Consider the following 26,144-nt stretch of genomic DNA (forward strand, 5'->3'; position numbering starts at 1 on the left):
CCTGTTCCTCTCAAGAAATGCAGAGACCTTTGCGAGAGTGGGGAGGGGCAGAGCGGAGACTCTGAAGGCTAAGGAGTGGGGCAGTTGGGGCAGAAGACAAAGCACAAGACTGCATCTTGAGTGCGTGTGCACTTCACTCATTCTTCATTGACTTCTCTACCTGTGTCTCCCCACCAAACTTTCTCTCCTCTTTTTCAAACCTGACTTCAAACACTTGTAATCTAGAAAACTGGCCCTGATTAATCCCATTGCTGAATAATCTTTGCTCTTCCCCTTGGCTTTTCTGTTCTCTGTCCTGTAACTAATTTGTCCTTTTTCCAAAGGAGCTTTCCAACATGTCTCTGGCATTAAATAGGCGTTCTGTTAGATCGTAAACTCTGAGGGGCACAGAGTCCTTTCTCCCACCCCACTCCATCCCTTCTCTCTACCCCTGCCATGCACTGGAACTATTCAGCCATTAGTTAGAGACTTTGCCACATACCAAAAGAAACATATTCTGTTGTTGTTGTATTTATTGGATTTTATTACAAGGCATTTGGAACGCATTTTAGGACTCTGCATCTCCATTAATTCTCAGTCAGCATTTTGCACCTAGTGAACCAATAGTAAGTTTCCATCCTCACTGGGCTTCATCATCATGGACACTTGCGCTACATAAATGCTAGCAAGGTTCTCATGTCTGGAGTAGAAACAGCGACTTAATTCTGCAATTGTATTCAAATCCTCTAGGGAGCTGGTGGCTGACACACACTTTGGCTGTCTCCTCTGATGTGCAGTAAACATGTGGTGTAGTTTATGTACAGTACCGTGGTCCAGTCCCCAGCCAAGAAAGAACTGCTGGAGGGAGATCAGTTATTAATTTAAGTCTGAAGCAGAAGAGCATGAATTCTATTTTACATGGTTGCTGTTCTGGCTGTTGTATAAAGCTTTTCAGTCTTGGACCAAAGAAGCATAAGATCTTGAAAACCTTGGTGTCGTTCATCGTGCTCATAGAATATCCACTTTTCTAAACTTGGGACCTTGTACTGCATGTTAGAACAAAAAGCACACAAGCCAAAACCAAAATATTTTCAGCTTTGTTGCCCAAGTGGGGTAAATTCTTTCCCACAAGAGGGCCGTTCCCAGGGTATTTTATACCCTTTTCGAGAAGTTTACAAAATTAGGGTTTGTATACATTCTCTGCAGCCTGCAGACTTGACGTTAGCTTCACCCACTCTTGCCAGCTCAACTCCTTTCCCACACCAGCCATTCTGCTTCCTACTACTGCTCCCTGTACTGTTGACATAAAAGAGTAAAAATATGTTTGTCCTAAGAGAATAGGGTACTTCCAAAAGTTTGTTAAAAACTAAACACGAGCCAAGAGTTGGTTTTAAATACAAACCAGGTCTGTCATCTAGCTCTGGGACCTTGAGCAAAGCATTTAAACCATTTTACTCTTAGGCAAGGGGAAGTAATTTATACTTGTCCATTTATCTGTTAGGGCTGTTGCCATTGTAGGAGACAATTTTTGTGGTAACACTTTATGAATGTATAGGACTTCTCTGAAACAAAGAGCCCGACTTACTTGGTTTAAGTCCTGCTGTTTGATATTGGCAACAAAGAGCCCGACTTACTTGGTTTAAGTCCTGCTGTTTGATATTGGCACCGTATGGGATGTAACATGATTTCTCACAAGTCTGGTCTCCCACCAACCCTCGATGTGTGAAATGATGGTGATTTCATGTCCTTCTCAAAAACGGAGAAACTTTTTGATCATGATAGCTGGCCTAAATTGCATTAGCCAACAATCCAGTTGAAACGTATTCTTGATCCATGACTGTATTGTCAAAATATCTCCATTTGCATGGTATGATCCATTTAAGAGCTGAGTTTTGGCATAGTTAAAAAATTGACGGTCCTGAATCATGTGTTAATTCACACTCACTAACAAACAGCATATGCTTGCATTAATAGTGCCCTTATGTTCTACATCCTAGCCTTCTAATTGAGTCTGTTATATTAAACTTGTCTTCTAAATATACGGTGAGATTGGAAGGCAGCTCGTTAGTATATTGCTAGAAGAGTGGGATGCTTCCACTTTTCTTCTCTTTAATTAAACAAACTTAGCGTTCATGTAAAGTGGCATATCAGGGGACTTTCTGATGCTGAGCCATTTCTACCTCCACCATCTGAAGTCACAAAATGAGTTGGCTGCTCCTTGTTGGCTTCTTTTTTCTTCCCCTGTACCATGCTCTACTTCATCCTGTTTGTTGCCAAATTCTGCCCTTGCAAAGCATCACGCTATGTTTTTCATTCTTCTCCCTGATCCAGACTTGTAAGGTTTCATGTCACACGGGTGTGTTGGAGCCTTCTCTTCATTTTTCAGATGAGGTCCCCTTCCATTCATTCCATTTCACTTTGGTCTTAACCCCACCTGTTCTCTCCCATCAGCTTGTCTCACCCAAGCATTTAGGCATGTAAGGCCTTGAGACAGAATATCATGGCCTTAGTCGTCTTCCTCTCTGCTGTTTTTGAACTTCCGTGATCTTTTTTCCTCATTAAGCTGATTAATAATCGTTGCACATTTTCAATTGTCTGATCCTTCTCCAGAAGTTCAAATGGAGCAATTAGTGCATGGAAGGCATGCTTCACAATGGAACTGGCTTTTTTTTTTTTTTTTTAAGATTTTATTTATTTGAGAGAGCGAGAGAGTGTGTGTGCAAGACGAGTTGGGTGAGGGGCAGAGGGAGAAGCAGGCTCCCCGCTGAGCAAGGAGCCCAATGTGGGGCACGATCCCAGGACCTTGGGATCATGACCCAAGCCGAAGGCAGAGACTAATCAATTGAGCCACCCAGGCGTCCCTGGCTGTGACTTTCTAGATACAAGGATGATGTGTATGATTCAAAAAAGTTAAAAGACCCCAGAGGACTCCTTTTAAAAACAAGTGCTTTAACATTTACTATTTCCTTTTAGGCATTTTTTCCCCTCAATTACAGTGCATGTAATAACATAACCTTACATAATTATTAAGGATATATACCCATTACATACTGAGTTTGTGTATACATGTGTGGAATTCAAATTTTGCTTTCTTCAATTTATGTAATTTCAAATACATTCAGTTTGCAAATTATATGGGGCTACACACTAAAGCCATTGAGTGAAGGGAAAATTAAGTATAATCAATTATCCTTGAAAAACTAGCTGATTATCTGTTGTCTTTATTATGTATATCTATATATTTAATATTTTATAACTTATTTAATAATTGGTTATATTACAGTTTAACTGTAAAATAATTTTAAATGTATGTGATTTTTTAAAGTATTCATACAGCAGTTTCATGGGGTGGGTGGCATTATTCCCATTGTACAGATGATAAAACTGAGTGTCTAGTGTAGTGATCTATAACTGAACGTGGCAGTATTACAGACATATTTAACCCCAAATCCACTTCCCTTTCCACTCAGCCACACCTCTTCATCACATGTTTTTGTCCGTGTATTCAGAAATTCACCTTTTGGGGGGAAAGAGAAGTAGAATAAAGGAGGGCCCCTGAGGAAAAAAAGTGTTTAATTTTCTTAAATGTGTTCTCAGTATTTATTGATCATATAACTTTGCTTATGATGTGATGTATCACATAAGCACGTTAAGTACTTATGTTGACATTTTTGTTTTTATTTTGCCCTTCTTACTACCCCTACGTTCCTGGTAAGTGTAACTTGGCAATGCTGAGTATTACCTTAATATTTTTTTCCTTCATTGAACTAAATTTGAGATGACTGCATCTCTGAGAAATAAGCCTCTCATTTTACTTTCTATACTTTTTCAAGATAGCATTAATTTACATGGTTTGCAGTAGGAAGAACAAAGTCACATAAATCTATCTGCTGGTTAGTAACATCCTCCGAAAAGCTTAATCACCACTGGGCTGGTCATCAAACACAGGCAGGGAGGCAGTGATATTGTGGTATAGTAGAAAGATCAGAACTTTGGAATCTGGGTTGTTTGGAATCCCAATTCTGCCATTTACCGGTCTTTGTGATCCCTGGATTACCTAAACCTGAATTACCTAAACTCCCTGAGTTTTTTTCCCACTAGAGAAGTAAAGATTGAAATTCCTATCTTAAAGGGGGGATGCAGGGACTAAGAGATAATATATATAAAATACCTGGCACATAGTAAATGCTCATTAAGTGTTAATCTCTTTCATCTGCTATGTTTCATGCATGCGTTACAAGGAGCTCACACTGATTAGAGAAATAAGACCTATGCCCTTGGGTGATTGGGTGGCTCAGTTGGTTAAGCATCTACCTTTGGCTTAAGTCATGATCCCAGAGTCCTGGGATCGAGTCCCAAGTTGGGCTCCCTGCTCTGCAGGGAGTCTGCTTCTCCTTCTGCCTCTTCTCCCACTTGTTCTCTCAAACTTTCTCTCTCTCTCTCTCTCAACTAAATAAATAAAATGTTAAAAAAAAAAATATGCCCATGAAACATGCAGGAAAAACACCCTACTCAAAACCAAGAGGTGGTTTTGTTTTCTTGAATAGTTGTGATTGCTTATTTTCTCCTAATAGTTGAAGAAAAATTAGACTAAGACTCGGTATTCTATTGTCTTCTAAGGCTCAAACAGCTTTGTAGAAATCTCTGATATTCTGGTTTACTTGGGGTAGTTTTTCAGAGGGTAGGGACAGAGTGTTAGCAGTGACTTGCTACTCCCTGAGAACAGCCCAGGGAACTGTCATTATATAACCTGCTAAGTCTGTTCAATAATAGTAAAATATCATAATTCCTATGAGGTATTTAAGTTACAGTAAGGGGTACCTGGGCAGCTCAGTCCGTTAAGCGTTGGACTCTTAGTTTCGGCTGGGGTCATGAACTTGGGATGCTGGGGTCAAAGCCCTGTGTGGGGCTCTGCCCTCAGCATGGGGTTTGCTTGGGGTTCTCTGTCTCCCTCTGCCGCTCCTCCTGCTCATGCACGCTTGCTCTGTCTCTTTCTCTCTAAAAATAGATTTTTAAAAATCTTTAAAAAAAATAATCTATGTCCTTATCTATAGAGAACAGGGAGAATAATTTTAGGACTGGTTCTACATAATTTGGAGCATTTTGCACTGACCATCTTAGGCATAAACAGTTCATACTCAAGTAGAGATGACTTGAATTCTTTTCTCTTTTAAAAATAGTAGAAGCTCATCCAGACGAAAGGTTTTACAATTCCTTCTGAAATTTTAACTGTTGGAGCTACAATTTTTAAATTGGCCTTGGAAACTTGACAGTCTTTTCTTCCTTACTGAGATCTGTGTAAGGATGATGGAGTGTGTAGGAGCAGGCAGTGAACAAATGGAATTTTACTTGTGCCTACTTGGAAGCAAAAGAAGTGCTTTTTACTCCTCAAATATTTTTTGAAATAATGATTAAGAAATCCCAAATCTAGGGCGCCTGGGTGGCTCAGTTGGTTAAGCGACTGCCTTCGGCTCAGGTCATGATCCTGGAGTCCCGGGATCAAGTCCCACATCGGGCTCCCTGCTCGGCAGGGAGTCTGCTTCTCCCTTTGACCCTCCTCCCTCTCGTGCTCTCTGTCTCTCATTCTCTCTCTCTCAAATAAATAAATAAAATCTTAAAAAAAAAAAAAAGAAATCCCAAATCTAGCAATCATTGCCTTTAGTTCTTCCCTCAATTGGAACAAAGTCCTGGATCCTTCCCATCCCAATCTGCGGGGTGGACCTTAATAATCTCTCTATGGACTGCTTTGAATTTCTAGACTATAAAAAGTGCAACATTCTTCAGGGGCACCTGGGTGGCTCAGTCATTAAGCGTCTGCCTTCGGCTCAGGCCATGATCCCAGGTTCCTGGGATCGAGCCCCGTGTTGGGCTCCCTGCTCAGCGGGGAGTCTGCTTCTCCCTCTCCCACTCCCACTGCTTGTGTTCCCTCTCTCGCTGTGTCTCTCTCTGTCAAATAAGTAAGTAAAATCTTTTAACAAAAAAGTGCAACATTTTTCAGATTTGCACAGTGAACCAAAATGAATTTTATTCTCTGTGGAGATGTAGACATGAGGTTCTGTTCTGAAAAGGTGTCCTAAGTTTTGAGATTCAGACTTGGTAGAAACTGACGGCATTTTAGATGCTCAAGCAAGACCACATTCTTTTTTTTTTTAAAGATTTTATTTATCCATTCGACAGAGAGAGACACAGCGAGAGAGGGAACACAAGCAGGGGGAATGAGAGAGGGAGAAGCAGGCTTCCCATGGAGCAGGGAGCCCGATGTGGGGCTCGATCCCAGGACCCCGGGATCATGACCTGAGTCGAAGGCAGACGCTTTAATGACTGAGCCACCCAGGCGCCCTGCAAGATCACATTCTTGTGGGAAACATGTTTGGAACCTTTTGTTTCCAAGTGGGATCAGAGAACCCTCTTTTGTAGGTATGTCTGAAAGCAATGTATGTCGAAAGCATATTTGCAGAAGAGGATTAACACAAAGCCTGAGATATTTTGTTCTTTTTCTTGAGTAAATATGACAAAGAGGTTTCCTAAGTCTTCTGGGCCTTAATAACCTCACTGAAAAAGGAGGTGGGTGGCCGGAGACTCGAACTCTTATAAGTAACTTGTGTAGTTTTGGACGGTTACCTTCTTTCCTCACCTAGGAAATTCTCCTTCCAATGCTGAGTTTGAAGATTTAGGGCTTTGCCTTATTAAAGGAAGCAACCACAGTGTCTTATAACCCTGTCTAACCAGAATATCCTCTGAAGTTGTGTGTTGCTTTACAACTTTGGAGAGTTCTTAGAAATGTGTGATGGGAAAGAAGTTCCAGGAAAAGTGTGGAGGGCAGGCTTTAAAGTTCACCTTCCCTTAGGATCTGGCCAATGTGGCTGTGTTACCATTAGGGCATTGGACTTAATAGGACTAAACCTGTAAAGGACACAGCATCTCTGCTTGTGAGCACAAAGCTGAGCACACCACTTAGCAGCTTTTATTGAGCATGTACTACTTACCTGGCACTTGGTAGGGGTGGATGAGGTAGGAGCCCCTGTACTCAGTGTCCCATAATTTTAGGCACTTGGTAAAACTTCAGATGTTTTTAACACATGTCGTGGCACTCTGTATCATTGTTAAAAATTCTTTAGAGTACCTGAGAATATGCATCGGGTTGCATACAACTTCAACCTCAGTTTTGTATATTTTTCAAAAGAAGACTCAGATTAGGGAAGTTGGATCATGTTAAGATCAAGTAGCTGGGAAATGCTTCAGGAAGCTGGTGTGAAGCCAGAATTTATCATGTGTCAAGTTTATTGAGTGTTTCGCCTTAGTGGAAATTTTGGACTGGGGGTTCTCTCATCTTTATATTCCACCCCTGTCACTTGCTCATTTTAGGGTCTTGGAATCAATTCTCTTCCTTCTAGTTCATTCCTTGGGGTATCTGTCTCTGGTAGCCATTCTTTAAGTCCCCAGAATGGGGAGATAACCACTTGGCTATGCTCTTCTGGCTAAAAGCTGATCACAGATGTTCCAAGCTGGTTCAATACACATTTGAATTGAATTACATATTCAGGACTGAAGATTTTCAGGGCTCCTTAAAGAAATTTTGAGTCACCCAGAATCATAATGTGTGTATAAAATGCTAAACTCTAGTATGGTACTATGAATTGATACTTTATACCATATTTTTAACCTGCTTTTCCTTAAAGGGACATGTTTTAAATACTACCATTTCATCAAATAGAGCTTCCCAGTCCTGGTGTTTGTGATTCTTGCTGACCCATCCTCCATTGGAGGGAGTATATCCCTACCTATCCAAGCATCCTGCAATTATGTCACACTTTGAGTTGTTTATAATAAAAACTTGCTGAGGGACCTCCTGTGTCATGCTTTGTATCCAGTCCATAGAACAGACTGGCACAAAGCAGCCCCTCAAATACTTGTTGAACAAGTGAATGAATTTGAATACCAAGGAGATGGTGGCTTTGGTGTCTGTGAGCGTGAAGGAGCAAGTAGCGGAAATATAGTGACCAGGCAAACTCCTTAATGAATGAAGTAGGTCTTCAGGCTGTTTTCACATTGGATTTTGTGGGCATTCTTTGGAAAATGTACTTCTTAAGTTTCCTTCCATCGCTAAGAGTCTTACTTTGAAACCTTCTCTACCAATTCTTGTTCTGCTCCTTACACCTCTGAATAAGCCCTCTCATGTGATTTCCCCAGAATGTTAGCACTTTAAAATACCATCTTTTAGCCGGCGTCCGCTAATGTTACAAAAGGCATTTTGTGAGTTGCTTATAGTTCTGGAAGCTGTTCTTCACAATGTTCTCGTGCCTCTTAGGGTTTGAGGCAGCAAGTAATGGTGAACTTCAGAGGAAATCACAGTTAGTCAAGCTGCCTTAAGTTAAAAGTGGTTCTGAAGGCCCTTGGGTTTGGTGGTGACAAGCGTCTGTCCTGGCTCACTCTGATTTAGCAGCGGCGGGGCCTGGGGCAATGAGCAGCGGCTGCAGAGCTGAGGGATCTGGGCTCCAGCCCAGGCTGTGCCAGTGACCCAGCCAGTAACCGCACGCCATCCTTCCCCTCGCATGACCCATTTCCTAATTTGTAAGAAGGAGATAATGTCTGTCCTTCAGGGGGATGATGAGGGCCACACAGTAACAGAAGAGAGTGCTTAAGTCATGTTGAAGTGAATGATTTTATCAGTTCCGTGAGGCTCTTTAAATGGCAGGGTGATTATCCACGCCAGGGGTTCTTATCAGAAATTGCTACTTAGTCCACATTGAATAATGCAGAAAAAGTAGCAGGCAACTTCTGTGCTCCAGAAGGATTGCCTTCTGCTGTGATTCAGACATTCTCACACTCAGAACCTTAGCATATGCTTTGACCATAGGTCATGAAGGCAGGAAGGTGAGGCTGAAGTGGCTGTGGTTGGGAGGGCAGTGGCCAGATAGGTGGTCCCGAGGGCCAGGTCGGAAGGGAAGGAAGGTGTAAGCAGGCAAATCAAACTACCCACATAGATACTTCAGAGCCCTCATATTCACCATTCCTCCTAAGAGATGATTTGTTTGTCACATATTCTTATCGAGCACATAGCCGGTGTAGGACAGTGAGCCCGACACGTTGAGGACACAAATTTGCCTTCTAGGAGTTTACTATTAAATGAAGCAGTATAGGAGGTGCCAGGAGAGAGCACATTTTGAGTGGGAGCAGACAGGGAAGACAGGGAAGGAAGTGATCGTTGAGTTGAGCCGTCAAGATGGGCAGAATTCTATCAGCTGTGGCCAATATGTTGGAAACTGCCATTTAAAGCTTTGTGGGGTGTGTATGTGTGTGTTAATTCAAGCATTAAGTCAAATCTTCCCTTTGGATGGGGTGATGTCATAGTTAGAGAGCTTCTCAGCAGCTTTCCTGGAATGGTGGGTTCCTGCGTGGCTTGTGCAGGGAGTTGGGGGTCGAGGTCTAGGAACTGAGTGCTGTTAAGACTTCTAGTTCCTCCTGGGTCGGTTGATTGAGGTGGGAGGAAGTAGCAGCCAAAAAGGAAGGTGGCAGTGAGAGTGGCTCCTTTAGAAAGTGACTCCTGCACTCCTACTTAAAAGTTGGGGAGGGTAGGACAATCGCGTGGATTCATACTAGGAGTTTTATATTGTTTTCAAGCTTTAATGTGTCTGAAGTTACTATAAAATGAAAGTGTCCTGTCAGAAATAGGAGACCATCTTTAGACTGAAATTAGAACAAGAAACTAGAAATCATGAAGTGTCTTGGGGATGAAGTGTTAGGAACAGTGGAAATGAAGGAATAGGTGAGGATATGTGGGCATGCCAGTTGCCTTCTAAGAAAACACAGGATAAGAGAAGCATAATTTGCAAAATATCTTGATTACGGGATGATGCTGAGCTCACTTCATGAAGGTAATTTTTCAGCACAGGGTTTTGTGTTCTCTGTCTTCAGGGAACCGTGATAAATGTGAGGGGGGCATGTAGATGAATCAAGAGTCCTTTCCAGTACAGAACCCATTTTGTAGAGGGAGATGTGACTGAGCTTCTGTGATGAATGATGTAATAGAAAGGTGAACAAAAGTGCTGGGGAAATTAGGTGTATCCTCACTTGGAGATCCACAGAATTTTGCTTGAGAAGATGTCACACACAGAAGGTGGGAGAATGGCTTTCCAGGCAGAGAGAAAGTGGAATGCAGAAGCACTAAAACCTAAAATGTTGTGGTGTGGTGCTGGAATATAGCGCTCTCTGGAAGAAGTGGCTGGAATGCAGCCTTCTTGTAGGGCAGGAGTAGGAAAGTCTGCTTGATCTTTGTTCTGTAGGAAATGGGGATCCATCACAGGTTTTGCGAGAGAGAATAACATCTGCAGGACTGTGTGTTTGAAAGATGCTCTGGTGGTAGTGAGGAGAACGAGTGGAGGAGGGGTGTCTGTGAGGTTATTTGAGGGTGTTTGCAAGAGTCCAGGGGAGAGGGGTGCCTTGGTGGCTCAGTCGTTAAGTGTCTGCTTTTGGCTCAGGTCATGATCATGATCCCAGAGTCCTGGGATCGAGCCCTGCATCAGGCTCCCTGCTCAGCGGGAAGCCTGCTTCTCCCTCTCTTCTCCCACCCTGCTTGTGTTCCCTCTCTCGCTGTGTCTCTCTCTGTCAAAAAAAAAAAAAAAGAGTCCAGGGGAGAGACAGCAAAGACCTTCGATCTTGAGGTGGGGGTGCAGAGGAGGTGGTTCCAGAGCTTGGTACTCCTCCTAAACTTGAGATCTCTCTTTTAAAGTTCATACCAGATTGAGTTTATTAAGAAAAAGAAGATGCTTTTGACAAACACGAATCTTTGTTGACCCTTATTGATACTATTGGTCCAGGATGAGGTTTCCCTGTTTGAAGGAATGGAGCCACACTGGGAAGTTGAGAGTGGTAGAAAGGGAGGATAGGATAAGGGTGGTGAGATGTGTGGAGACATCTGCGTCTTTGGCCCCAATTTTGTTATACCCAAGCCTGTCCTGGTGCTCTTCCACATCTCCCCTCTTCTGCTGGTTCCTTTTCTTCCTCATTTATAAAAAGAGACATTTTCCTAAGTTCTTCCATTCTGTTTTTTTTTTTCCCTATCCAATCCACACATTAGATTCTAGCCCTAATGTTTCTACTTTTCACTTGTGCAAATGACTTCAATCCTGTTTGCTCTGTAAAGTGGGACAAATTACCTGCCTCATATTGTCATGAGACTTACATGAGACAGTTCATAAGAAACACGGCCTAAGGGCTTGAAACAAACTAAGCACTTGGTAAATAAGCATCTAGCATGTTTTTATATGCTTAGGGAATTTTTTTTTTTTAAAGATTTTATTTATTTATTCATGAGAGACAGAGAGAGAGACAGAGGCAGGGAGAGAAGCAGGCTCCCCGCGGAGCAGGGAGCCCGATGCGGGACTCGATCCCAGGACCCTGGGATCATGACCTGAGCCGAAGGCAGACGCTTAACCGACTGAGCCACCCAGGCGTCCCATGCTTAGGGAATTCTGCCATATTTTATATTGATGTAGATTTAAGCCCTTCTTTTTTGAGTTCTTTAAGGGTTCTGGTATTATTTTTAGATCTTAAGCATTTAGCATTGTACTTGCTCCAGTAAGAGTTCAAAATTTGGTCTTCATTCCTTTTGTTTGCCACGATGATATTTTGGACTCATCAGTAGGGCACGGGATTGGCCTTTCTTAGGGATGGACGGGTGACTTTAACTCTTCTGCTTGGAACCAGGGGTGTCATTTATGAAATGGCTGATTGGAACTTGTAGCTGCAGAAGAAAAGAGCATACTGACATTCCTGCCCCATGTGACCATATCCCTGCTACACACATATCTTGTGTTCATTGGAGGAACAATGTAACAAACTGGAAACCAAATTGATTTTATAGTTATCATAATTAAAGTTCAGGATTGAAGAAGGAAAAGGAGTTCCTTGTTATGAGAAAAGAATGTTGTCATGAAAATGGATAGCTAAGAGTTGGCAGATGCGACAGGTGAGTGCTGTTGAGACTCTGGGCAGAGGAAATGCGCTCAGGAAATGGGGAGGCCATGTTCTCTATAGAAAAGCAAAGCTGAATTGTGGAAGTTTATAAACTAGGTTTGTGTTGGAATAATCTTTATTATTATAAAGATAATAATATCTTTATATTTGTGGGCTTGAAAACTGCTCACTTGATGGCTCCTTTGTTTTGTTCTTTTGGATACCTGTTGACCAGGAAGGTTAGCCTCACGAAGGCCAAGAAATATGTGAAGGAGGAATCTTAGAGTTTGGCATCTATAAAATAGGGTTTGCAATGGATGAGAAGCTTTAATTCCTTTTAGGAGTGGGAAAACACATGTCCTTGTAGATTATTTGTTAAACCTCAGAATTTCCAGGAAGGTCCAAGCTGAGCCACTGGGCCAATTCTACAAGCTTGTTAAGGAAAGTTGTTGCAAGTGGACCATGCTCTAATTGACTTGAGACTGTCTAAATTCTATGGCATCATGTCTATGAACTATGGCTGTTCTCATTCTATGTAGTAATTTTAACCCATACTGCATTTTTTTTTTTTTTGCTAGCAATGACATATTGTAATAACGCAAAAGCAAATCTTTCTATGCCTGATGTTTCAATACCCCTGTCTTTCAGGGTCCAATGTTGAATTGTATGAGTTTTTTTTCTAGTTGTTGTCTCAGGTGTTTATTTGATGAATTCTGCCCTTACGAGTAATGTGACTCTCTCCTCCGTTTTTAGCTATCGTGGATGATGAAAGGCTCTCTGCAGAGGAGATGGATGAGAGGAGGCGGCAGAACATTGCTTATGAATATCTCTGCCACCTAGAGGAAGCCAAAAGGTAAGATCCCAACGTAGCCTATTTGCGCACCTTCTCTTAGATGCTCTTTGGGATCCTACACTTTTAACACCTCATTTGCAGTCTTATTGGTAGCAGTGTAACAGGAGAAGGACCACCTGTTTTTTTTGTAAATGGTCCGGGGAATTGAGAGAAATTTGCTGCCACAACCAGGGTCAAGGCACTAGGGAAGCAGCTAGTACTTCTTCTTCCTCAGATTCTCCCAGGAAATCTCTGGCCAAAGTGCAGATTTTTTCAAATTCCTCATCTCACTGGTTTGGATGTGGGGGAGCAGCAAAGACTTAAATCAGCTTCCCTTTTTTAAGTTTTTAATTTGAATTCCAGTATTGTTAACATACAATGTTCATTTTAGGTGTGCAGTATAGCGATTCAGCAATTCTGTACGTTACTCAGTGCTCAACGCAATAAGTATACTTTAATCACGTTCCCCCAGAGCTATTTTTCTCACCCCCACCCCAATAATTATAAATGCCCTATAGGACGGTATCATTTTGGACTGAAGTCCATCGGTCACTAGGTTAGAGAGTAGGTTTATGACTGCAATCTCCATTTTAACCCATGGGTGTGTGACCACTTAGGATATGTTGTCTCTAAAATCATATTGACTCTTGAAGACTTTTTAGATTATAAGTAAATGTTGGTTTCTCTGAGGAGAAAGTGAAGATAAACTAATTTGTACTTAGGACTCTGTGTCAGAGGACTCAGAAGGACTTTGTCCTATGCTGGGTGAATACTGCTACAATGCTCATATGCCATGAATTACATTCTCATTTAGTGCTTCCTGCTGTGATTGAACAATAGTATTGTTCCATGGACAGATTATATGTTCCAGCTTTCTTAAGTATATAGAAAATATTTAGGTACTGGTCATTGGTATTATCTCTAATCACTGTTAAATAGCTATCTACAGAGCTAGAAGAATGAAGTTTTTTTTTTTTTTAATTATGTTCAGTTGGCCAACATAGAGCAGTACATCATTAGTTTTTTTGTTTTTGTTTTTTCTTTTTATTAACATATAATGTATTATTTGTTTCAGGGGTATAGGTCTATGATTCATCAGTCTTACACAATTCACAGTGCTCACCATAGCACATACCTTCCCCAATGTACATCATTAGTTTTTGATGTAGTGTTCAACAATTCATTAGTTGCAAAGAATGAGGTTTTAAATCAGTGTTGCATAGAAGAACATTCAGTGACACATGAGCTAATTTGGCCTCAAAATTGCATGAAAGGGGATTTCTCTGGGTTGTTTAATATTTTAACAGTATCTTATAGATCTAAGCTCTGAAGACTACATTTAAAGGTTATTAAATATGTGAAGTTGACAGGCTGCAGGTCACTGAAGACTCAATATCAGTAAGATTATGAAAAACATGCTTTTAGTCAAGTTGTTGATAACAAAGTTAGATAAGGAGAGTGATTCATAAACATTTAAAATAAACATGCTTTCAGAGAAAACATTGAGGGAGATTTACCGGAAATTTTCTTCTTAAACACACTTTGTGTTCTAAGTTTTTGCCTCTTGTTTTTTTCTAAGTGAGAAGCAGTGTCACACAGAGGAGATGTGTGACTGGGAGTCAGTGGACTGGATTTCCTGGTCCCAGCATTACCACTTAGGAGCTCTGTGACCTTGCGCAGGTCATCTAACCTGTGGGAAATTCAGTTTTATCTCCTCTCTAATGGGATGATAAATATGTTAGCGCAGTAAGGAGTTTTCATTGTGTCATAAAATAAAATGCTTAAATAATAAAATCTGTTAGTGCCCCCTGCCCTACATCCTGGGGTTCCCCTCCCTAAAAATCAACTAAAATCAAAAAGGCATAAGTGTTCTACAAACTAGAATACCAGTCAGGTATATGATGATAAGCATAGTTTTCTCCTGAATGTATCAAATGTATCAATACAGCTTGGAAGCTTGTCATATTCTTTAACATTTTCAAAATTTTGTAGTTGAATTTTGTTTTAGAAAAGTCAACAATTGGTCCAGGTTCTTTGAAGAAAGTTTAAGAATAGTTTTATTGAAAGAAAACACTATAAAATACACAACTTTTCCTATAAGATGGTTTTATAAATTTTTTTACAAGAAGAGATCAGATGTAATATGTATTTATGAATCTTATTAATATCTGGACTTTTTTGTGACTTTCAGGGAACCTGATTCTTGGTCATGGAGTCTGTAAAAAATTATGTGGTCATTAATACATATGTGTAAAATGTGAGCTATGTATGTGAACTATGATTTCAGAAAGCGTAATGTATAGAATTCTGATGGTCCTGAACTCAAGAAATGGGTGAATTAGTTTCTGTTCAAAAAATTGAGAGGGTTTGGCACACGATTGTTTTACAATGCTCACGCCTTCGGAATATGTCATAGTGGATTTATTATAGTGGGTGCATGTGCATGTGTTAATGTAAGTGTGGTTGGCTGTTTCTTGTTTCTTAATTCAGTTGAACCGACTTTGGTGTATTTTAACTAAAAATGTGTAAGTTCTGTCTTTGTGCCTCTCTTTTTTCATTCCAGAGGTGAGAGCTGGAAGGATATGTTGTATGTCCTGTAACTCAGCATTTGTAAAAACTCAAAATTGTAATAGTCCATTATATATTTAACTTTGCTTTTATTAATTTCAAAATTCTGTGATAATTATTAAACTATTTAAAAGTTGCTTCATTCAGAGGAAATACCGGTACTAACACAAAAAGAATGATGGACTACTATGAACAATTATAAGCCAACAAATATGTTTAGGATAACCTAGATGAAGTGGACAAATTCCTAGAAAGACATAAACTATCAAACTGACTCAGAAAGAAATAAAAAATGTGAATAGACTTATAACAAGCAAAAAGATTGAGTTAGTAATCAAAAAATTGCCCATTTTTCCAAAAAATACTAGAGGAGGGAACACTTTCCAACTCATTCTACTAAGACCAGTCAGTATTTCTTTGATACCACAACCAGACAAAGGTAGCTCAAGAAAATGATAGACCAATATCCCTTATGAATACAAATACAAAAATCCTCAACAAAATAGTAGTAAACCAAGTCCAGAAACATATATAAAGCATTATATTCCACTAAGTGGGATTTATCCTAGAAATGAAAGTTTAGTTTAACTCAAAAATCAGTCAAGGGGCGCCTGGGTGGCTCAGTTGGTTAAGCGACTGCCTTCGGCTCAGGTCATGATCCTGGAGTCCCGGGATCGAGTCCCGCATTGGGCTCCCTGCTCAGCAGGGAGCCTGCTTCTCCCTCTGACCCTCCCCCCTCTCATGTGCTCTCTGTCTCTCTCATTCTTTCTGTCTCAAATAAATAAATAAAATCTTTAAAAAAAAATCAGTCAAGACAATTCAGTGAAGAAGAAACTGTCTTTTCAACAAATAATCCTGACACAACTGGTAATACACATAAAAATGAATTTGGGTCCCTATCTCATGCATAATCTAATCTAAATGTGAGAACCACAACTACAAAACTCCTAAAGGAAAACAGGAGCAAATCTTTGTGATTTTGGGTTAAGCAATGGTTTCTGAGACTTGACACAAAAAGCACAAGCAAAAAAGAAAATAGACAAATTAGCATCATAAAAATTAAATCTTTTTTGATTCAAACGGTATCATCAAAAAAGTGAAAAGTCAACCCATGAAATGGGAAAAAATATTTGCAAAGCATGTATCTGATAAAAGATTTGTATCCAGAGTAGATAAAGAACTCTTATAATTCAACATAAGTAAAAACCTAATTTTGAAGTGGGCAAAGGTTCTGAATAGACATTTCACCAAATAAGATACAAATGTACAATTAGAACACGGCAGGGTGCTTAACATCATCTGTTAGGGAAATGCAAAGTGAAACCACAATGAGGTACTACTTCATACTAGAATATGTATAATCAAAAAGACTGACAATATCAAGTATTTGCAAGGATGAGGGTAGGTGCTGGTTGGATTGCAAAATGGTGCAGCTACTTTTTTTGTTTTTAAAGATTTATTTATTTGAGAGAGAGAAAGAGTGGGGTAGGGGCAGAGGGAGAGGGAGAGAGAATCTCAAGCAAACTCCCTGCTAAGCATGGAGCCCAACATAGGGCTCGATCTCATGACTCTGATATCATGACCTGAGCCAAAACCAAGAGTCAGACACTCAACCAACTGATCCACCCAGGTGTCCCAGTGCAACTACTTTTTAAAACATTCTGGCAGCTCCTTAAAAAAAATTAAATATGGAGTTACCAAAGGACCCAGCATTTGCACTACCAGGTATATACCCATGAAAACCGAAAACCTATGTGCACACAAACCTACACACAAATGGTCATTGAAGCATTATTCATAAGAGCAAAAAATAGAAATAATCCGAATGTACATCTACTGATGAATAAACAGAATGTGGTATATCCCTACAATGAAATATTCATATACAAAAATGATATTAGCAAATCAAATTCAATAATGTATAAAAAAAAGACTATATCACAACCAAGGGAGATTTATCCCAGGTGTGCTAGGCTGGTTGAACATTTGAAAATCAGTTAGTGTGATCTATCACATTAATAGGCTAAGTAAGAAAAATTACATGATGATGTCAGTATATCAGTGCAGAAAAGGCATTTGACAAAATCCAACACTTAATCATGATAAAAGTTCTTAGTTAAAGAGGAATAGAGGTGAACACGCTCAGTTTGAGAAAGACTCTGAACAAAAAAATATCGTTCTTAAAGTTAACATCATACTTAATGTTGGGAAACTCAAAATTTTCCCTTTAAGGTCAGATAAAAGGCAAAGGTGTTCTCTCCCCACTCCTTTTTAACATTGTACTGGAAGTTCTAGCTAATACAATAAAATAAAAAAAGAAAGCATATACAGATTGGAAATGAAGATATAAAACTGTATTTCTTCACAGATGACATAACTGACGATACAAAACCTGAAAAAACTAAAAAAAAAAAAAAACAAAAACAAAACTAATAAACAATTACAGCAAACTTGGAGGATACAAGATTATATATAGAAGTCTATCGTTTTTCTATATACCAGCTAAGAACAAGAGCAATTTGAAATTAAAAACACAACTCCATTTACATTAGGCTCAAGAAGTGACTTAGGCATAAATTTAATAAAATACACACAAAATCTATATGAAGAAAACCATAAAATTCTGATGAAGTAGAAGAAAAAATTAAATAAATCGAGAGAGATTCCATGTTCATGGATAGGAAGACTTAATATTATTAAGATGTCACTTCTTCCCAACTAGATCTATAGATTTAATACAATGTCAGTCAAAATCTCAAGTTAGTTTTTGCATATTGACAAGGTGATTCTAAATTTTACATGGAGAATCAAAAGATCTAGAATAGCTAACACAATATTAAAGAATAAGGATGGAGACTGACACTTCTGGTTTTCAAATTTAATATAAAGCTCCAGTGATGAAGACAGTGGCATTGGTGAAACATTAGGCAAATAGATCAGTGAAAAAGAATGGAGAACCCAGAAATAGACCCCTATAAATATAATCAATTGACCTTTGACAAAGGAGCAAACAAGTACAATGGAGCAAAGATGATCTTTTCAACAAATGATGCTGGAACAACTGGACATGCAAAAAATGAATATAGACCTTAGACCCAATACTCTTCACAAAATACACCATTATACCCTCCACAAAAAATACCTCAAATGGATCAGACTTATCTGTAAAAAGAAAAAGTATAAAACTTTAAAAAGATAACAGAGGAGAAAACTTAGATGAAATTGAGTATGGCAGTGGCTTTTAAGATGTAGCACCAATGGCATGATCCATGAAAGAAAAAAAAAGGGAAGCTGGATATCATTAAAATTAAAAATTTCTGCTTTGCTAAAGGCAATGTCAAGAGAATGAGAAGACAGTCCACAGATTGGTAGAAAATAATTGCAAAAAACGTATCTGATAAAGGACTCTTACCCAAAATTTGCAAAGAACTCTTAAAACCTAACAGTAAGAAAAGAACTAGATTAAAGAATGGGCTAAAAACCTTAATAGACACATGACTGAAGAAGACATACCGATGGCAAATAAGCATAGAAAAAGATGCTCCACATCATATGTCATCAAGGAAGTGCAAAATAAAACAAGAAACCACTGTACATTTAGCAGCATGGCTAAAATCTGAAACACTGACAACACCAAATACTGTGAGGTTATGTAGCAACATGAACTCTCTCATTGCTCATGGAGATGCAAAGTGGTATAGTCACTTTGGAAGACAGTTCTACAGTTTATTAAAAAACTAAACATACTCTTACCGTATGATCCAGCTATCATGCTCCTATTATTTATCCAATGGAGTGAAGTCTTAGGTCCACACAAAAAAACTGTACATGGATGTTGATGAAAGAATTTTTTTAAAGATTTTATTTATTTGAACGAGAGCGAAAGAGAGAGAAGGAGAGTGCACAAGCAAGGGGAGGGGCAGAGGGAGAGGAAGAAGCAGACTCCCTGCTGAGCAGGGAGCGTGATGGAGGGCTCCATCCCAGGACCCTAAGATCGTGACCTGAGCCAAAAGCAGACACTTAATCGACTGAGCCACCCAGGTGTTCCTGAAAGATTTTTTTAATAATAATAAAAGTTGAACATGACCAAGATGACCTTCAGCGGGTGAAAAAATAAATACACTGTGGCATATCCAGACAATGGAAAGAAATGAGCTATCAAGCCATGATAAGATCTCAAGGAACCTCAGATGCATACTGCAAAGTGAAATCTGAGAAGGCTACATCCTATATGATTCCAGCTATGACATTCTGGAAAAAGCAAAACTGTGGGGACAGTAAAAATTATCAGTAGTTGGGGGAGGAGGATGAATAGATGGAGCACAGAGGATTTTTAGGATAGTGAAAATTCTCTGTATGATGTCATTATATATTTGTCCAGACCCACAGAATGTGTAAGACCAAGAATGAACCATGATGTAAACAATGGAATTTGGATGATTATGATGGGTCCATGTAGGTTTATCAATTAGACCAAATATTCCAGTCTGGTGCAAGATGTTGATAATGGGAGAGACTATGCATGTGTGAGGGTGGGGGGTATATGGGAAATTTCTGTACCTTCCTTTCAATTTTGTTGTGAATCTAAAACTGCTATAAAAATGGTTGTAAAGAATGAAATACTGGGATGCCTAGGTGGCTCAGTCGGTTAAGCATCTGCCTTGGCTCAGGTCATGATCCCAAGATCCTGGGATTGAGCCCCACATCAGGCTCCCTGCTCACTGGGGAGCCTGCTTCTCCCTCTCCTCCCCGCTTGTGCTCTCTCTCTCTCGCTGTCTCTGTCACTATCTCTGTCTCTCTCACAAATAAATAAAATCTTAAAGAATGAAATATTGATACATGCTTCAACGCAGATGGACAGTGAAAATATACTGAGTGGAAGAAGCCAGGCACAGAAGGCCACTTACTCTAGAATTCTGTATATATGAAGTGTCCAGAAAAGGCAGATCCATGGAGACAGTTGGTAGATCACTGATTGCCTAGGCCTGGGGGGATAGAGGAGTTGGGGAGTGACTGGTAATTGGTATGAAGTTTGTTATTGCAAGGTCAAAAATGTTCTTAAATTGATTGTGGTGATGGTTGCATAATTCTGAGTGTACTAGAATTGTATACTTTAAAAGGGTAAAGGTATGGTATATAAACTATATCTTGTTAAAACTGTTATTAAAGTTCCTTCGACCAGACTAACTTGGAGAAGACCTTAGTAAAGCTGTTAAATAAGATTAAATGGTATTTAGCAGACAAAATAGGAATAGAAAGTATGCTTATGATACATGGCTTGTCTAAAATGTTCATTTTATAGTCTTTTGAGCATCTACCATGTTATAAACAGCTACAGTAGGATCACTTTGGGGGATGGAGATAAAGCAGCTAATAATGTGCTCAAAAAAGCTTACTGTTTGGCTAAAGCTTTTATTCATGAGCTTTAAATTCTTTCCTTCATTTACATTTGCTCTGTTAATCTCTCTGCATGTGTATGCATGAGTATCTCCCTGTATCCAGCCCACCATTCTCTTAAATATCTCTGCTATGTTCACTTCTTTCCCTCATCACGAGCCTCTTGAAGCCTTCTAACTTCTCTTGCTGGATTAATTCAGTGGTCTCTGACTGGTTTCCCCACTCCTCTGGCTTCTTTATCCTTAATCTGTATCATAGTCAGATGAATTTCTTCAAAACTCTGATGTGTTGTGGCCAACTCCATTGAAAACCACTCAGTGGTTATTTAGTGGTTAATTCTCATGGAATAAACACTAAACCCTCTTACAGGGCCTCATAAGCTCTGCATAGTCCTGTCCTTACAGCCTGGACTCCAGTTTTATATTGTGCCCTGTTCCCTAATTGTCTGTATTCCAGCCACATTCACTCCTTTTCCATGTTCCTTCCTGTGCAGGACCTTTGCATGTACTATTCCCTTTTCCTGCTTTTTCATAGTCAGTTACTATGGTCTTAAGATCTCAGCTCACTTTTTCAGGGAGTCCTTCTTTGACAGGGCCATCTAGGTCAAATACCCCTATTACAAGGTACCATAACATCATATCTGTCACATACTTGAATGAAATACTTAATGCCCAGTACTGGGTTATTATCATTTGCTTACTAATTAGGGTTAGTTGTACTTCGTTTTCTGTATGTTTTCGTTTTCCTGGAGGTAAGAAGTAGATGTAAATTAGATTCAGCGCAGACAAGATCCTAGATAGTTTGGCTAGACTTCCAGCCTAAAGGTAAAATTTAACCTTAGTCTCAGTGAAAAATTCTATGTTGCAGTTAGATGGTTCCTGCCATCTGTGTGACCCAATGGGTTATGAAGCTGGGAATCCTAGACATTGAATGATAACACAGTAAGCTAGAAGTTACCCAGAGAAGGACATAGAGTATTTTTCGGTGAAAGAAAGAACGACTGACTGAATGAAGAGAGGGAGAGGTCACCTGTATATTAAGATGACTTATGGCTGAAATTATTGCTCCTAGTTGATAAAATTATGACTTATGGGCATATGGACTTTTAAGTCTCAATACTAATATTAATGACAAGGAAAACTATGAAAGGCATATTTTTAGGACCAAAAAAGAGAGAGAACTGCTTTATAAAGTGGCTCTTGACCCAGTGTTTCTCCATAGGCTAAAGGGTTTACATGATGTTGTGAAGAACCAATCATAATTTTGTTGGGAGGCAGAGGATATCTGACATATATACTAGTTACCCATGACTTTGTAACAAATTACTCTAAAACTTAGCAGCTTAAAACAATGAACATTTATCTCACAATTTTTGAGAGTCAAGAATCTGGTCATATTTGAACTGGGTCCTCTGGCATTCAATCTCTCATAAAGCTGCAGTCATCACAAGGTTTAAACAGGGCAGATCTGCTTCCAAGCTCAGTGATAGTGTTGGCAGGATTCAGTTCCTGATGAACGTTTGGACTGAGGACCCCGTTCCTTGCTGCTATTGACCATAGGCCTCCCTCAGTTCTTTGACAGATGGGCCTCTCTGTGGCGTAGCTCACAATATGGCAGCTGGCTTTCTTCAGTGAGCAAGCAAGAAAGTGAGTAAGAGGGAAGCCAGAGCCCTTTTGTAATCTGTTCTTGGAAGTGGTGTCCCATAGTTTGCTGTATTCCATTCACTAGAATCAAGTTCCTAAATCCAGCATGTGTTCAAGGAGGGAAGATTACAGAAGGGCATGAGTTCTAGAAGGCAGGAATCATTAGGGGCCACCTTCCAAGCTGCCTTCTATAGGGTGTATATATATATCCTTTTGCAGCTGACCCCAGAAAAAGTACCTAAGGGGGTGGAAATCCTCTTTATTACTATCAGAAACCAAATCAGGAATTGGATGTTGTCTTGGTCTAAATGATTATGGTACTAAGGCTATTTATTCCTTGATATTTTTGAATTGTGAACTATTTTGGACTAAGCATTTCATTCTTCTGCCATTTTAAGTATTATGAAATGGATTTTTAAGTTTTTGTTCAGGTAGACCCTAAAAGCTGTCTTGGTAGTTTCTTTGCTGTGAGTATTTTGCTGAAACGGGGCTGTTTAGACAAGTTGGAGTAACGGTACTCATACAGGCTTTGAAAGTCTCTCTCTGATGCAAGAAATCCCACCATTTAAATTAAAGGAGCTAATTTTCCAAAAAAAGAATTAGTTCTGCTGAATAGATTTCATATTGACCTCTGCAAAATATATTTGAATAATGAAAATGAGTCTATTTTAAGAACTTCATTTCTTTAGTTTTTTAGGACAACTGTGCAAAAAATCTGAGATGGAGAACTTTCTTTGGGAAAACTCTGGGTTGAGGAGGGAAATCAAACTGGAGCCATTATGAAGGTCAGGCAATGGGATTGGGTATCTTGGCAAGAAAAGGACAGGGACTATGCAAATCACACTTGAGCAAATAGTTATGAATGGGGCTGCTGTTTGTTTCCCAAGGAAGTTCCTGAAACATTATATTTCTTTTTTAAGGAAAGAGAAGATGCTGGAAATCCTCTGGTGTGCTTACTTTTTCTTTCCTACCCCTGAAAATAAACAAAGCAAAAAAAGCCTTCCCTCAGTGATGGACTTGTTTAGAAATATCATCTTCAAAGAACTCTTTATATGAGCCAAGCTGTTCTTTGTATTCATGAGTCTGGGACAGTTTCGTATGTGTCCTGGAAGAGAAACAAAACACGGGTGTGAGTCCTTTTGTGTCCATGCTTACAACTCAGATACCAAAAAGACACCTCATTGATTAGACCAAGTCTCGAGCTCTGGCCTTACCTAGTAGGGAGGTAGAGAATTAGATCTGAAAGGAGAAATGCTTCAAAGGTTGAAGCAAGTGAGAGCGGTGAATACGGGTTTACTTAACACCGAGTATTTGTGACTACTTTAAGAAAATGAATCTTACGACTGGGGAATGCTTTGGAGAATCCATTGGATTTCTTCTACAGGCTTGGACCTCACTGTCTTTTTTCCGAAAGATGCTGCCTATGGCTTTGCTCATAAGGGACTCTGATAGAAACTAGGAATTTGGAAGAAAATAGCTTTCTTGGTCATCGACCCATTGAGAGACTTGTTGAGGCTCTATAAAAAAGGTTAATGAAATACTAAGGAATTCTTTTTTTTTTTAAAAGATTTTATTTATTTATTTGACAGAGACACAGCGAGAGAGAGAACACAAGCAGGGGGAGTGGGAGAGGGAGAAACAGGCTCTCTGCTGAGCAGGGAGCCCGATGCGGGGCTCGATCCCAGGACCTTGGGCCAAAGACAGACGCTTAATGACTGAGCCACCCAGGTGCTAATACTAAGGAATTCTCAATGGCATTTTCAAAACTTAAGTAGCTTTTCTATTTCCATGGCATTTCCCCCTTCCTCCTTGTTCTCTTGCTGGCTCTGATGTCACCTTGGCCGTCCAGTGAAACAAGATGAGGTGCAGGGTTGCTCCACACAGTGGCTGGCAGGCTGGTGGGGTGGTGGTACCGCTGAGTTGAGAGCAGGGGCCCTTCTCAGGGTCTGACTCCCAGCGAGGGGTGGAGGGCCTGCCTCGGAGGAGTGGCCTGTTTGGACCTGCCTTCCAATTAGCTTGCTTTGGGAGCCATATGCCATAGAGGTCCAGGCCCTTTTTGACAGCCCAGGGCTTGTCCCCTTGAGGTGCATATCAACAATAGGGAGATGGAGTCCCCTCTGAGGAGAACAAGTCTTCAGAATTAGCCATCAGGGGATAATCTCAGATAAGATTTGGTCTTAATGGGGTGTATCCATGGCACAAGAGGAGGTGGGGTACCGGCCAGCCCAGCCTGCCAGGGTGTGATGCTTGCGGCCAGGCCCTCAGGGGCAGTGTTGGTGCTGAGGTCCAGCTGGGCAGTAATCGGGGATTGTGTTGTGGAACTGGAGTAGAAAGGTCAGATACTAAGGATGTAAAGGGAGAAGCCGCAGGGTTTGGCAGGGTACTAGATTTGAGGGACAGAGGACACTGAGGAGTCAGATGCTCTGGGACAGATCCAGGGTTCACCTACCCGACTCAGTCACACACATTGTACAGTCTCTGTCAGGTGAGCCTGGGGTTGGAACACATAGTTGAGAGACTTCTTTAGTTGCACATATTTTGTGTCCCAGCCTTGGGTATATATTGGGCAGGTGCCAGTCAGGTGTGATCTGACAGATCAGAGCTTAACTTTTCAGAGTGCTGGTATTTTTAAATATAAACCATCAATACTAATCATCTCCAGCCAAAGAGAAGTTGAGCAATTGATATTTGATCCCAAAGTTTATATTTGTTTCTCGGGCTCTTTGAAGTTGGAGAGCTGGGACAGGTTAGGAATTTTCCATGGTCTCAAACATACTTTACTATAAGGGTTATTAGGTGAGTGTCCACTCACCAGGCACAGTCCCCAAAGCACTCAACTTACAAAGGGTTATATCCCCATTTTATACATGGAGGAAACAAGTCCTGGACAAACAAGGAATTTTTCCAAGGTCACAGCAAATAGGTGAGGTAAACAATATTGCAACCCAGGTCTGTCTGATTTCAGAGACTGTGCTTAAAAACTAACACACTGTCTCATTTCCTTATTTCCTAGTGTGTTTTAATCATGTCTTTATTATAAGTTCAGAATTGTTTGATTTTGGCGGTCTTGGTTTTTTAGGTTCTATATAGACTAGCTTTCTTCTAGGTCTTGATGAACTTTTACTGCTGGAGCTTTGATGGAATTAGCACATATGACCAGCCATTGTGTTGCTGGGTTTTTTTTTTTAATTTTCTTTCCCTTTCTCCTCCCTCCCCCTCCCCTTTTAACCTTTTCTGTTGCTTGCTTGCTTGCAGATGCTTAACGACTGAGCCACCCAGGTGTGGGGTGGCTTTTTTTTTTTTTTTTACCTTAACATATAATGTATTATTTGTTACATAGGTCCAGGTCTGTGATTCAACGGTCTTACATAATACGCAGCGCTCACCACATCACATACCCTCCCCAGTGTTTCTGTTTTGTTTTAACTAGTACTTCGACTAGTAGTTCTGGGAAGAATTTACCTCCCTCCCTTTCTTGTCTCTTATCTGTCTGTGTTCTAGTAGATTTCTTGAAGTTTTAGTAGGAATTGGCACTTTTCAGTGAGGTAGATTTTCTTCTCCTCTAACCCAAGCTAGTTCTGGTGCATCTTTGTTCTTGGTTGGGTCTGGATTCTACATTCATTACATCATTTTTGTTTTGTTTTTTTTTTTTGGTTCTGCCACTACTAAAAATGGCTTGAAAGAATGCTTTGCCTTCTTGTTGAAACATCAAAAGGTACAAATGGCAAACACCGCTGAGGTCTCTTCCTTCCTGTAGGCACCTCCCCACC

General features: G+C 40.1%; 1 protein-coding gene across 4 annotated transcripts in view; it reads left to right on the plus strand.

Moving 5' to 3' along the window:
- IQGAP2 (IQ motif containing GTPase activating protein 2) overlaps positions 1-26,144 on the plus strand; it is a 289,473-nt gene that overhangs the window by 32,634 nt on the left and 230,695 nt on the right. For all 4 annotated transcript variants that reach the window (XM_045896728.3, XM_045896738.3, XM_045896719.3 and 1 more), the window contains exon 2: positions 12,688-12,787. In XM_045896728.3, coding sequence (XP_045752684.1) covers positions 12,723-12,787 — 65 coding nt within the window. In that variant the 5' untranslated portion in view covers positions 12,688-12,722. The remainder of the gene's footprint in view (positions 1-12,687; positions 12,788-26,144) is intronic.

The sequence above is a fragment of the Mirounga angustirostris genome, unplaced genomic scaffold (genome assembly GCF_029215605.1).
Source record: "Mirounga angustirostris isolate CCGP_5_RB_7025 unplaced genomic scaffold, mMirAng1.0.hap1 SCAF_7, whole genome shotgun sequence".
Classification (NCBI taxonomy): domain Eukaryota; kingdom Metazoa; phylum Chordata; class Mammalia; order Carnivora; family Phocidae; genus Mirounga; species Mirounga angustirostris.